Below are 14,157 nucleotides of genomic sequence, written 5' to 3' on the forward strand. Positions count from 1 at the left end.
CAGAGCAGCTGAACAAAAGGAAAGACGTAACTTCTATAGAGACGCAAAACTCTGACATGAACGTTATCACTCTTGTGAAAGTCATGAGATGACTCACCACGTCTGGATTCACCAAAAGTTTAACCGTGTAATTTCCACTTCCATCAACGAGCCTCAAATGTCACCGTCTCAGTATCCCACCATGACGCCTTCCCATGAGTTTGTTTTTAACCATTTCTGTCTCCAACTCTTTGTCTCTTCTTCTACAGGAAAACAACAGATGCAGGAAGTCGTCCTTTAAAGTGGGGACAGACGAGAAGCTTCCTCTTCAGGAGGACGTAGAGCCCAGAGCGCCCGCAAATGTCACGGCCTGCCTGCGACCCAGCGTTCACCTCCACCTGTCCCCCAAAGGACGAGATGGACACCGAATGGATTTTCCCCTCATCATATCTCTGAGACTTCCAGCAGACATCCCATAATTACCAGCAGGGTAGTCCACAGCGACCAGACTCATCAGCCATTTCTTCCTCTGCAGACGAAGCTCTTCTTCATCTCTCCGTCTTCACGGGAAAGATGTCAGCAGACTCTCAAACAAGCGAACCTTCGTTATCCTGTAAAAACAGCGACATACTCTTCCTCATGACGACAGCTGAACACTGTAAACAGGAAGCTGCTGTGCACTCACAGCATTGTTACACTTAATTTAAGCCACGTCTGTTAATAATGCATCTGAAACTTTATTGCTTCAAGTCCTCTCAGTGCTCGACGTGGACGTGTTAAACTGTTTGCAGCCACACAGCTGAAGCTACACCGCCCAGGTCTCGATGTGAAACAGATTCACCTGGATATTGTTCATTTAACGTGTCATCATGGGAAACAGTGTGGTCTGCAGATTTGTCTTTTTTTAATCAGGTCCTTTGAAAAAGACAACATTTCATTTTGATGGTGAAACATCATGAACCAAAAAAATAAAAGCGTGCATGAATGTCCTCGTCGTATTTTAATCTGATACACTTCCATGCCAACGGGTCTGTGAAACATTAGTAGGGCTGCTCGATTAATCGAATTTTAATCTCGATTACGATCTGGGCTTTCAGCGATCATTAAAAATGACTGAGCCGATTATTAGCCCCTCCCTCGTGCTTTACTCTCGCGCTGCTCCGTGTGGCAAATCGAGCTCCAACCTTTTTTGCGCCACGGACCGGTTTATGCCCGACAATATTTTCACGGACCGGCCTTTAAGGTGTCGCGGATAAATACAACAAAATCAAACTAGTACCGGTACCGAAAAAAAGAAAATTTATTCATAACACACGTGAATAGACCCAGGAAAACTGAGTCAACGATAAAAACGATAACAAAAAAAACACTGAAAACCGATAAAAACCCTGAAAACTATACATTTCACACCTGAGCCTCAACTCTCGCGGCCCGGTACCAAACGACTCACGGACCGGTACCGGTCCCAGGCCCGGGGGCTGGGGACCGCTGAATAAGAGGACCCGAGGGAAGCTCGGAAAGCTCAGCAGAAGTTATTTGGAGAGGAGAGTGACTGCCGTTGGTTGAAAAGAGGTAAAACAAAACTTGAGTGGTGTGGAAACATTATGGGTTCAGTCAGACGTGTAAAGTGTAAAGTAAAGTGTAAAGTGTGCGTGTTAGTCCCCATAGGGAAATAGTTCCTCTGCATTTAACCCATTCACCCAGTGAAGCAGTGGGCAGCCGCCAGTGCAGCGCCCGGGGAGCAGTGTGTAGGGACGGTACCTTGCTCAGGGGTACCTCAGGGTAGCCGTTCAGTGGAGTCGAACCCCCAACCTTCCGATTATGGGGCCACCACTCTACCTACTGAGCTATCCCTGCCCTGACGTGGATCAAGTAGACACAGTGTGTAAACTTTGCTACAGTGTAGCTGCACCACAGAGCAACACTGCAAAGTTCACTAAACACAGATGTTTACATTTTTCATTGATTTGTTATACTGCAAACATTTGCACTGTTATCAGTATTTGCACTGTTTTATATTATTTTTTAAAGTCATTATTCAACACATTGTTATTGTTAAATAAATATCATCAAATAATCGAGATCTCAATATCAGTGAAAATAATCGAGCAGCCCTAAACATTAGTATCATATGAAAGAGTCCATCCTTTGGCGATACATACACATGGAGGTCACCTGATGGTGTGTTTGAATTCAGACACATTGGAGGGTTTTCCAACATGAAGCATCTCAGTCTGATTTAGTGCTGACAACTCCAAATTCATCTGCATCATTGTCCTGCTGCCCGAGTGCTCTTGAGCTTTATGGCATGAACTGATGCGCGGACATCCTCCGTCAGGGTTTTCTGGTCGATTCATGGTTCCCTCAGTTACAGCGAGACCACCACCGTGTCTGCCGCTGCTGTGATGATCTCTCATCAGATGTGACGGGGCTCAAACACTCTTTGGGATCATCCAGATGTTTTCTGGCAGATGTGAGATGAGCCTTTGTGATCTTTTTGGTCAGCAGTGGTTTTCTCCTTAAACTCTCCCATGGAGCCATTTCTTCTCTTTCTTGTGGTTGAATCATGACCTCTGACGTCGTCGATGGTCGAAGGTTCAGCACCGTTCCAGCGTCCTCCATGTGTAGATAACGGCTCTCACTGTGGTTCTGTGACCTTTCAGACTGATGATGTCACTGACTTTGGTTCTCAGCTGGTTCTTTAGATCGTGGCGTGATGTGCTGCTGGTGGAGATCTTTCAGCCTGCTTCACTTTATCAGACAGCTTCTGTTGTGGGGAGTTCTTCTGGTAGTAACTTTAATAACGGGGCACCGACTCTTCAAAAGAAGACGCTTTACACAGGAGGGGAATTTTCTGCTTTCAAAGTTGCACAAAAAATCAATAAACAAGTAAAACTGAAAATATTTTATAGTGTGGTAATGGTTGTAAGAGAACAGGCAGTTTAGGGGTTTATCCTCACACTGGTAGGTGATGTTCACCAAGTCCAAGCAGCTAAGATCTCAAGGAAAGGTCACCAGGAAGATAAACATCGATCTTGTGTGGACCCAGATCATCCACAGCACATCTGATGCCCATATATCCTGTGACAGACCAGACTCTGAGCTCCACAACAAAGTCTGTGACCGGCAAACACACACAAGCACCCTCATGCCCGCATTTAGAGGGCCAACTAAAAGCCCCCCCTCGACAACTTTGACATTTGCTCTGACTTTGTATGAGGTACTTATATGAAATAAGTCATCCGCCAGATAATCTCTTTAACCTTATCACTGAATATTTATTCATCTCCAGCCCGCCGAGCCTCGCCGTGCTCGCTCAGCCAAAACTAAGGTGATTACTGGACGGGTGTCAGTGTTGACTGTAAGCTGGGCGGATCCAGGCCCACTGCCCGGGACACAAATGGGATTTGTCTCTCATGCAGAACATCAGACGTGGCTTTTTAGGCAACGGCAGCAGGGAAGGCATTACAAAAATGCCTGCTTCCGCTCACCTTGGAGGACTAATGGGCAGTTTGGCCCACCAGCGATGCAGTCATTAGCTCCGGCAGCCACTCTGGAACACAAATACAGGCTGAAAGCCACTCGACAGCACAGAAATTACACCGAAATAACCTGGCCGAGGCAGCACTGCACATCTTTCTCCTTGTGGCTGCTTCACAGGCTTGTTATGAACCAAATAGCAGGTGTCAAAATGCACTTGTCAAGAGAAACGACAGCAAAAATCACAAATGACAGCACTTAGAAGAGAACAAATGAGACATCTCCTCCCGAGTGCGATATTTCGGGTGAAATGTGGGTTTCTTCCCCCAAAGCTTTCGTGAGCTGGGGGTGAAAAAAAAGTTTATCTTCCTCCCTGCTGAGGCCGTTTAGCAGCAAACACCACGGAACAGCACGACTCCTCCCACCGCCACATCACACTGCAGCAACGCAACCAGGACGCACATCTACACCACATGTCACCTACACCTGCTGCACCTGTCAGCTGACCAGAAGCTGGTGGGTGGAGTCATATTTAGCCAAGCAGTTTCTGTCATTTTCCCTCTGAAATATGAAATGCATAAATATTTGAAGTTGACTTATGTAAGCCTCCTTATTTGTATTCCTAAATGCTCACATAGAAGTGGGCGGGGCTTCTGCGTTCACAGTCAGGGTGGCCGTCTGACATGACCATATTAGGGCAATCTGCTCTCTATGACATCACACAGATTCAAGAACAGAAAAACTGGGCATTTAGAGTCTGAAGCCTGAGAGTGTGGCTCCCACAGATGACTCCTCCCACTGACCTCTCTAATGCGCAACAGGAACAACCTGCCCTGGAACAGGAAATAAAGCAGCTCCAGTGTCAGCACCAAACATCTGCTCTACTGAACACCTGCTATGATCATTACAGTAAGACCTAGGTTTCTCTCACCCCAACCAATCACAGCAGATGGCCCCGCCCCTCCCTGAGCCTGGTTCTGCTGGAGGTTTCTTCCTGTTAAAAGGGAGTTTTTCCTTCCCACTGTTGCCAAAGTGCTCGATCATAGGGGGTCATATGATTGTTGGGTTTTTCTCCGTGTATATTATTGTAGGGTCGACCTTACAGTATAAAGCAGCTTGAGCGACTGATTAGTTCTGTATTATAACTGAATTGTTCTCGTTGCTGAAGTTAAAGCAGCATAAAACAGACTCAGCAGACTGATTAGAATCAATCAACGTTTAGTCATTTTCACTAAATGAATACAGGAAATATTCATAAATATGCACTCATTAATGCATAATTACATCTTCCAACAAACTGATTCATTCTCATAAACTGAATTCATTAAAAACACACAGCAGCTGGTGGTGGAAGCTGCCGTGTTTGTACTCCATCTTTTATATACAGTCTATGGGCTCCAACGCATGTTTCGACCTTGGACGGATTCTGAAAAATGTGCTATAAATAAATATTTTGCTCTTTTCTTGTGTGCGTGTCTCATTTTGTTATGTACTGTAGATTTATTTGTTTATGTAATAAAAAGTAATAAAAAATATCATTCAGCTGTGCGAGTCCACAACAACAATATAATCTGATATTCCTGAGGAGGGAGGACAGCAGCGCGGCTGATTACATCTGTAATATCTGACATTTAATCAAGCTGGCAGCTCAAACTGCCTTTCAGCAACATGACAGCATAACATTATCGCTACTGTGGAAATTATACTGCAGCTCAGAGTATTTCATGAAAAGAAATCTAGAGTTACTAATCAAATTCATATTACTGAAACACAACAAAAGGGTCCTTCGAACAAAGGAAGAAGCGAAAGCTGCAATTATTACCGAGCTCCACAAACTTTTAGAATCAGTTATCTTTCCACCAGTGTTTTTTTTTTGTGTGATGAATCTTTAAAATGTCAGAAACGTCCATCAAATCTGCCCCTCTGTGTTCCCAACGGAAACTCAATATTCAGCTTACAGCTAATCTAAGCAAAAAGAAAAATGAATACAAGTCCCAAACTGAACGACAGTTCTGTTAATCTACCAACTAAAATTCAGGCGGCAGCAGCTGCTAAGCTAAGCTCGATCTCTATCTGCCAGCAGAAGCATCCCCACGGGCGTTTGAGGACGGACGACCTTAAAAATATGATCAAAGTATCGAACGCGTCAACATCTGAGGACAGACGGAGACGGTGAGGCTGGTGTGGAACAGCAAGGTCCAGGGTATAACTGAGAACAGCATCATCTTAGTCAAATGTCAGTTACTGAGTGTAAACATAACAGGATGATGGACTTAAACAGCATCAGCACTGCTGCAGCAGTGATGGAGACGAGCTGAACGAAATCAGACGCTCTCTCTCACAGAGGGCGGATCCACACACTCGATCCGCCAGATTTTCATGTCGGGTGCAGATCAGGCAAATGTGTTAACCACCACACTATGGAGCCACTGAGCAGCTATAAGAGGAAGAGCATGATATAAAGACCCAGTGTGCACCGCCTCATGCTTCCTTTAGGGGTCGCCACACTGCTTCAGCTGCCTCCACCTCCTCCTACCCCAGCATCCTCGTCTGTCACTCCAACCCTCTGCACCAATCCTTCACTGCATCCATGAACCTCCCTGAGGTCTTCCTCCTGCCTGGCAGCTCCACCTTCATCATCCTCTGCACAGATATTATCAATGAAACTGCAGCAGACCTGTGTGAATCAGACCGCTGAAGAAGTCCTGATCCACCTGCTGTAATTAGTTCAGTTTATTTCTGTCTCTGTCCACATGAATCCTGCTGCGCTCTGTTCATTAAAGGGAGGAGCAGACACTTCCTGTTTGAAACCAATATTTTTGTCTGTGACTGTTTTTGTTCTCATGTCCTTGGATGTGCTGCTACTTGCTCTCAGGATTAATCAATAAACGATGAGAGCCAAAAGACGATCAGATCATTTCTGCAGTGGACAAAAAAGGCTGCAGCAGGTTGTTCAAAGTAAAAGGACACAGATTTGTCACATTTGATTTCGTTCTGTCCTTGGAATTTGATTCTATCCAACCCTCTGATTGATTTAGTCTTCAGAAGTCTTACATTTGAATTTTCTGACTGCCTTTTAAGGCTCTGTTTCTCAAGGCTGATGTAATAGATATATTGTTCGATCAAATGACCAAATTCAAGAAAAGTTCCCAGCCTGAAGTCCGTGGACAGAGTGCTGAAACACCTCTTAACAGAAAGGTTCTGAGTTTGGTCATAAAGATTTTCAAATGATGGGAACTAGAGAGCTGCTTCAGATACGCCATTCAAACTTTTAGGCCAAAGATCTGAAAATATGACTTCAAGAATTTGCATCCATCCATTCTGAATGTAAAAATTGGAAAACTTGAATTTGCTTTAACATTTGCTGCAGTTTCATGTTTGAAGGCCTGCAGAAAGATCAGTTACAAAACTACGTGGTTGAAATTTGTAACACACGTTCCCAATAATGAGGTTTAACTACGCAAATCCCAAGAATGGCCTTAAACATATTAGAGCTTGGAAATGCAGGAGGAGATTATTGTGACATTCCAAAACATGCAGCTTCCATTTGAATTTTATTTTGTGTTTGGTAGTAACAACATGTCCAAAATGCTTTGACCTCCTGGGACCTGGCATCCTTATATGTGGACATCACATGTTGTGTTGTCTAAACCAAAATAATAAATTTTGCTCTACAAGGGCCTGATATCCACTTACGAGGATGTTATACTGCCACTGTTCTATCGAAATTTAAAACGAATGTCCTCATATGTGGATATTATTTTCATCAGAAACAAAAATCAGGTAAATCTTTGTTTTAACATTCATCAGGTCCCAATCAGCCCAGATAGCAAAGAGAAATTAAAAATGCATGTCGTGAAAGAGTTTGGGTCTTAGGAGGTTAAAAAATCCAGAGTTGAAAACCACAGAGTGACGCCACAGTGGCCACAGCCATCTTTTATATACAGTCTGTGAGTGTGACTTTCAAGAACTGGTTCTGGACCACTGAGCAGATGTGGGATCTGTGAAACCACTAAGAAGATACCGACGGGCACAGGTGCAGCCATTGTGCCCGATAAACACACAACCGTGCTAAGTGATTTTCCTTGTTTAAATAACACATGAGCTTAAGTGATGCAGCTGATGGTGTAAACGTGTCTTTAATAATCAGATCTGTAGACAGCTCGTCTTATCCACAGTCTGATGATACACATGTCGGCACAGCTGGAAGTAGGGCGGGGCGATATGGCCTAAAATTCATATCGCGATATAATTTGAAGCATGTGCGGTAATGATATATTCTTTTCTTCTGTATAACGTATTTTCCACACTATAAGGCGCACTTAAAATCCTTTAATTTTCTCAAAAATCGAAACTCGAACCGATTTGGGCACAAATCTGTTAAAATATTTTAGTACAACTGTGGTAAGCCGCACTGCTTGATGGATTGTCAGAGCATTACGGCTGCCGTAGTGAGGAGCTTCGCGGAGTAATCTGGGTCCAAAACTCCGTCAACTTCAGGTCCCAAAGTCAAACGAACACTGAGAGTTAAAAACTGTCTAAATTCTTTCATCTTTAAGTAAATAATCAGCGTTGCTGCTTTATTAAGTTTAACATCCAGGCATCCATGAAAACAGAATTTATTAAATTTAACGGAGTTAGAAGTTAGCAGGAAGTTAGCTCGCTAGTTTCCACCTAAACATGACATACCATGTTCTGACTGAGATTTTTGAAACTAATTAAAACGTACAGCTCTGCTACCACTTCCAACATAAATGAAGACAGAAAAATAAACAGCAGTGACGTTTGCAGGGTTACTGAAGTTGGACTACCTGGTAGCTATATGATGTTGTGCTACGTGATCGCTAGCGACACAGCTATGTTAGCATAGCATAAACACAGTGAAGCTGGAGGATGAACGCCAACTTTTTTCCACTCGATAAAAGTTAATGTGAGGGATTCTGGTGGTCAGGGACAAATGCAGTCGCATAGCAGGATGCTGTAAACGGACCAAACTTCAGTCAGGAGAACAACTGAGATTATTCATCCACAATACGAGGTTAGTCATTAATATACTGCAACAACATGGGAATAGAGCAGCTGTGAGAGGATTCAACATTAATGAATCAATGTTACGGAAGTGGAGGAAGCGCAGATTTTGGCTTTCCCCATATTTCAACAGTGCTTCATGTCTTTCCTATGACTGTCGCCCGCCATAATTTGCAGATGATAATGGTTGTAGCCACTGCGATGCTTTCGACCAAAACAGGCGCAGCTTGATGACATCATCAACATGCACCATCCCGATAGAGCGATATAGTCAAAATCTCTATCGTATATCGTTTATATCGCCCACCTCTAGCTGGAAGTTCAGCTCTTTAAGGACACTTAAGGACACGTGCTGACATACAACTAGGGCTGCCACAAACGATTATTTTGATAGTCGACTAGTCACCGATTATTCTTGCGATTAGTCGACTAATCAGATCATGCATCCATTGGACGTAAAACGTACAGATTATTGCAGCAGCATGCATCTGCTCTTATACAACTATCATTAGCTTACAGCTTTAAGTGTTTAAGGTATGTGAAACTAAAAATAAAGACAAGATGATAGTTTATTAAACTTTTAATGAAATTTCAAGTTTGAAGCCACCCGAAAACAAATATAACAAAATAGCATTTTGTGCTCAGTCCTCACAACTATATTGAACTTTGGGACTATATAGTCAGTATAGCAATCTACACGAGATTATTGTTCATAGCCAGGAAAGTTAGCTTTTCTACATGTTCTGCAGAAAGGCTTGCTCTCTTTTGAGAGCAGATGTTCCCTGCTGTGGAGAAGATCCGCTCCGATGGGGTGGCGGTTGCAGGAATGCACAGAAAAGATTTAGCTAGCTTTGATAGTGTGGGGAAACGTCCCTCATTTTCGCTCCACCATTTAAGAGGATCATCCTTTTTAGAAACTGTGGCTTCTTTAAAGTACAGCTGAACTTCACTTCTCACAACTTGGACATCTTGGTCCTCCTTAGATGCTTCTTCCTCATTGTCACCCTGACTGTCTGTGTCAGACTCAAGGAGGTTGTCCAGAGCAGTCTTTTCAGTTCTACCTGAACCATTGGCTGTCTGCACTTTTGCATGCTCATGTGTCCCAGCATTTGCTTCTTTGACAGCAAGCACTTCAACAGTCCCCTGCACTCTGATGACATCTTCAGGAGCCAAAAACGTCAACTTTCTGTATCTGGGGTCCAAGGCAGCTGCGAGAATAACAGGGTTTTCTTTGTCTGCTGAGAAAGTACATATACTCCCCCATCTCTGTGTTATGCCTTTTTCTGCACTGGCAATGAAAGATTTTCCTGAGCTCGTCTCCAGTTGGCTTTGGTGTACAGCCCGTGTCAGCCCTTTGACCACCTGTCGAAGACCTGAAACCGTTGTGTACTTCTGTCCACTAAGGTAAACAGTAGCAGTCTCAAAAGGTGCCAAACCTTGCTTCAGTTCTTCAAGCAGCACCCACTGCTCTGGCTTCAAGTCGAAGTAGTGTTTCCCCCTTGGCGTTACCTCGGGATCTGAAAGAGTGGCAGTGAGAGGCCAGCGCTGTTCGAGGAGTCTTTCTATCATGTGGAATGTACTATTCCATCTTGTACTGACATCTTGGATCAGTGTATTTTTCTTCACATTCATTTGCTCCTGTTTCATTTTTAGTCTTGTACTAGCCAGCTCGCTTCTCTTAAAGTGCTCCACTAGCTGCCTAGCAGCACCTAGTGCTCTGCTGATGGTGGTTTCTTTGAGAGCAGTATTGACTATGAGCTGGAGTGTGTGTCCAGCACAGCGGATAGAGGCCCATCCATGTTTTTCTTCAAGCAGTCGCATTGCTGCCACCATATTGGAACCACTGTCATGTACTACTGCTTTTATTTTGGCAGGCAAGATGTCAAACTTTGTTAGCACCTCTTCCATCCATGTCATTATATTGGCACCAGTATGCCTCTCCTCAAGAGGCATGGTATCAAGGATGAAGCTCTTCATCTTCCAATCTTCACTCAGGAAATGGCAAGACACACCAAGGTAGGCCTCTGTTGCACGACTGGTCCAGACATCAGCAGTCAGGGTGAAGAAACCTTTGACACCACCAAGGGTCTGCTTTACCTAAAGATATGAGATGATTTGGAACAATAGTAAGCATTAGGGAAATATATTACAGTATATTTTTTAATTATTAATAATGCTTGTCAGTTTATGCATTAAGATTTGAATTTACCAATTGAATAACTCAGTTACATCAAATACACTTACGTATGTTAAACAATAAACATTCAACATATCAGTAAAAAAAAAAAAACAACAACTTTCCATTACATGCTTTAACCAAGATTAATTTATTGGTTCCTCAGTCAGCAAGCTCTATATTATTTCATCATGAAATGTATTAAATTCTAATACAAATTGCTATTTTGTGTTTGTGGTGTGAGAGAGTGGAGAGAAAGAGAGACCAACCTTCTCAAAGGCAGCATCATATTTCTTTTCCATCAATTTGGTGAAGTGGGATCGGCCTGGTAGGTAGTTATCATGGTAATATGGGTTGAACTGCTTGATCATCTCTTTGAAACCTTGATCATCAACCATAGACAGGGGTCTCATGTCCGTCACCAACATGTTCAAGATTGATTCAGTCAGGACATCTGCTTGCCGAGGTGTACATGTTGTTGGCTTGGTGACAAAGTCGTCCATTGAAGACGAACGTATTTTTTTAGCAGTCCTGTAATGTTAACAGCTATTAATATAAGCAATAACAAGTAGTGCTCTCAGCGTTAATCTCGTCAATACAATGTTAACGCGGCAAATCCCCGTTAGCGCGAAAACGCGGTGCGAGGGCTGCATGGCACTGACTAACGGGGATTTGCCGCGTTAATGCGGTTATGGCGTTAACATCATACTAACGAGATTAACGCTGACAGCACAAATAATTAGCAGCTTGCTGTTTATAATAATGTTAGCAGCTAACTAGCCAATTAGCTTACCGAGACGACTGTACCACTTCGTCGTCGGATGCCACGACATGCTTCCTTTTTAGATGCTCGTGCATCGCCGTTGTACTGCCATGGAAGGCAAGTTCCATTTTGCAGATTTTGCATTGGACCTTCTTTTCTTTTGTTTGGTCAAAATGCTCCCAGACTTTCGAGTTCCTTTGCCGAGTAGCCATGATAACGGAGACTGCTGCTTCTTCTTCTTCTTCTTCATCTTTGGCGTTTAACGGTATCCTTGTAGGTGCATTTCCGCCATCTTCTGTTTCAGTCCGTTATTACACTCTTAAAATCCTACTGTTATTCCTGCACCTTTCAGGATTTTACGGCATTTAAACGATGTGTCGACTATTAAATTAGGCGTCGACGATTTTGATAGTCGACGTAATCGTGACTAGTCGACTAATCGTGGCAGCCCTACATACAACAGTCTTTCTGCTGGTAAACACTGTCGTATGCAGAGATGGGCATGTAGGGCTGTAGAAACTTGTTTCTACAGCGAAAAATTAAACTTCAAATCTGAGCGAGCAGCGAGCACGCTGCCACGGGAATGTGACATTCACAGAGAAACCCCCGGATCCTCCCACTGACATGACCGCCGTGGACAAACCTCCACCCGCCACACTAATGCTAAACAGGTGACAATAGATTTAAGAGCTGCTGAGTCTTTGATTTGATTTATTTTCTGCTGTGTTTTACTTGCATCTATATGAAAGAGTGTAAACACAAAACATGATTTTATTTTATATGCTGGAATATGCAGAAAATAGTTTTAAATAGTGATGGGACGTTCTGTATCGAGGCTTCGGAGCGTGTGTCGAGTAATGGAGGGGGCGTTTCCGCGAAGCGCGTATCGAGGCTTGCTTCATTTATGGGAGGAGCTGAAAATGATGACGTCCGAAGCCTCGCTGCCCGGCTGTACCACGTGACTGGTTCATGAAGTGGTTCGAACTTTGCCGCGAGATATGACAGCGATATAAACCCCTCAGACTTCATTCAAAAATGTGGGTGTTTGATGGAGAGTTGCGGTTAGTGAGAGTTTGGAGACCGTTTGGAGGTTTATGAGAGTGAGGAGAGAAAGTCAGGAGAGAATGGAGCCAGCTAAGAAGAGGAGGATGTCCTCCCCTGTGTGGGAACATTTTGATCTTATTCCTCCCAACAAGGTATGTAAATTTCTACAGAAGATGTATTTTCATGATACTGATGGTGCAATACAATTTATGTTGAGCTGTCTTTACTTTTGTACAAGGTGAAGTGTTTGCTATGTGCCAGGGAGCTGGGATATAACAGCAACACCTCATCCATGCTTAGGCACTACAGAGCTTTGCATGAGAATAAGAGGAACACCGATCGTGGAGCAAGACCAGGTGAGCCATCAAATGCAATGATAATATAGCATGCAGTAATGTTACTAAATGATATAACAATATTATACAACTGTTATAAGTTACGTGTGTGATATTTATATTTGTGCTTTGTCTTTATTGTCTTTCCTCAGGAGAACAATCTCAAATAGATGAAGACCTGGTCAGCATGGTGATTGAGGACTCCCAGCCATTTAGCATTGTGGAGGACAAAGGATTCAAAAGATTTGTTAAATCATTAAATCCCAGCTATGTTCTCCCCACTAAAAAGGTCATAAAAGCAGTGAAAATTTAGTTTTTACAGAATAAAATGTGAACAGGCAGGACTGAGGCTCAAAGCCTCAGTGTGTAGCTGTCCATACCTCAACGTTACAAAAGCACAACTACTGTCCACACCCCAACCACACCTCACCTCACAGTAAATGATCATTTCCATTTCAAGCATTTCCAAATAATCATTTCCCATACTGCCAGTATAAATATACACAGTATACTGCCATCACTACAATATACATGTTTTACACACTCCTTTTGTTGTTGACATTTACAGGCTGTGTGCAAAATGCCACACTCTTCAAATTCATGCCAGCTATTATTTTTACGTCCAGTAGGTGTCCTGCTAGAGCAAATGAAGCGTCGCGTTGGGGTGAACCAATTGGATGAAAAGCTTCAGTGCTTCATGGGGCTTCATCTGCCCATCACTAGTTTTAAATGTTAAACACATTTCTTCTTGCATATAATTTAATTTTTGCTTGATGCAATGTGAATAAAGTTAAAAGATTAAAACTAATGAAACAAGTTTTAAAAATAGATTTTTCCATTTTACTACATTTTATATGATGGATTATGCAGAAAAAACAGAACTGGGCTAGAGGGCTATAACTTTATTACGTATTCAGGTTGTGTATCATGTTTTTAAAAAGTAACTAATTACCTTTGAAAATAAGTAATCAGTAAAGTAATGGGATTACTTTCTTGGAGAGCTAATCAGTTATTAGTAACTAATTACAATTTTCAAGTAACTTGAGCAGCACTGGTCTATGTGGCCTGAGACAGGCTTATTGTGTTGCCTAAGTATCCCAGAGATGTCCTTTACAGCTGGCTCTCTGCTAAGCTGCCTGTTTTATGTGGCAACATCAGTTCTTCCCTTGAGTTTGGAGCTTTACATGACACGAGTCAGTTTATTAAAGTCAAACACGATGAAGCACAAGGAGCAAAGCACACTTCTTCAGCATTTTTCACAAAAACCCATCAACTATCTTCGATAACAGTCCACCTTAACAACACTCATCCTCACACCATCTCTTCCGTCCACCTTTAGGCTCCCTGTCAAT

At 42.9% G+C, this 14,157-nt stretch overlaps 2 protein-coding genes and 1 long non-coding RNA gene across 6 annotated transcripts in view; 1 reads left to right on the forward strand and 2 right to left on the reverse strand.

The window, feature by feature from the left end:
• immp2l (inner mitochondrial membrane peptidase subunit 2) overlaps positions 1–14,157 on the reverse strand; it is a 222,933-nt gene that overhangs the window by 192,385 nt on the left and 16,391 nt on the right. The gene's annotated exons all lie outside the window — the stretch shown is intronic.
• LOC146706751 (E3 SUMO-protein ligase ZBED1-like) lies at positions 9,048–12,273 on the reverse strand. Its single transcript, XM_085464971.1, has 2 exons — positions 10,933–12,273; positions 9,048–10,584 (listed from the first exon to the last, which is right to left on the reverse strand). The coding sequence occupies exons 1-2, from the start codon at positions 11,164–11,166 to the stop codon at positions 9,181–9,183; spliced, it is 1,638 nt and encodes a 545-aa protein (XP_085321097.1). The 5' UTR covers positions 11,167–12,273; the 3' UTR covers positions 9,048–9,180.
• LOC146706752 (uncharacterized) lies at positions 12,289–13,146 on the forward strand. Its single transcript, XR_014921627.1, has 3 exons — positions 12,289–12,622; positions 12,709–12,826; positions 12,958–13,146. It is a non-coding gene; the product is annotated as an uncharacterized LOC146706752 (long non-coding RNA).

This window comes from Copadichromis virginalis, linkage group LG7 (assembly GCF_057382275.1).
Source record: "Copadichromis virginalis isolate Kocher_CV1m ecotype Utaka linkage group LG7, C_Virginalis_male_GT1.1, whole genome shotgun sequence".
Taxonomy (NCBI): domain Eukaryota; kingdom Metazoa; phylum Chordata; class Actinopteri; order Cichliformes; family Cichlidae; genus Copadichromis; species Copadichromis virginalis.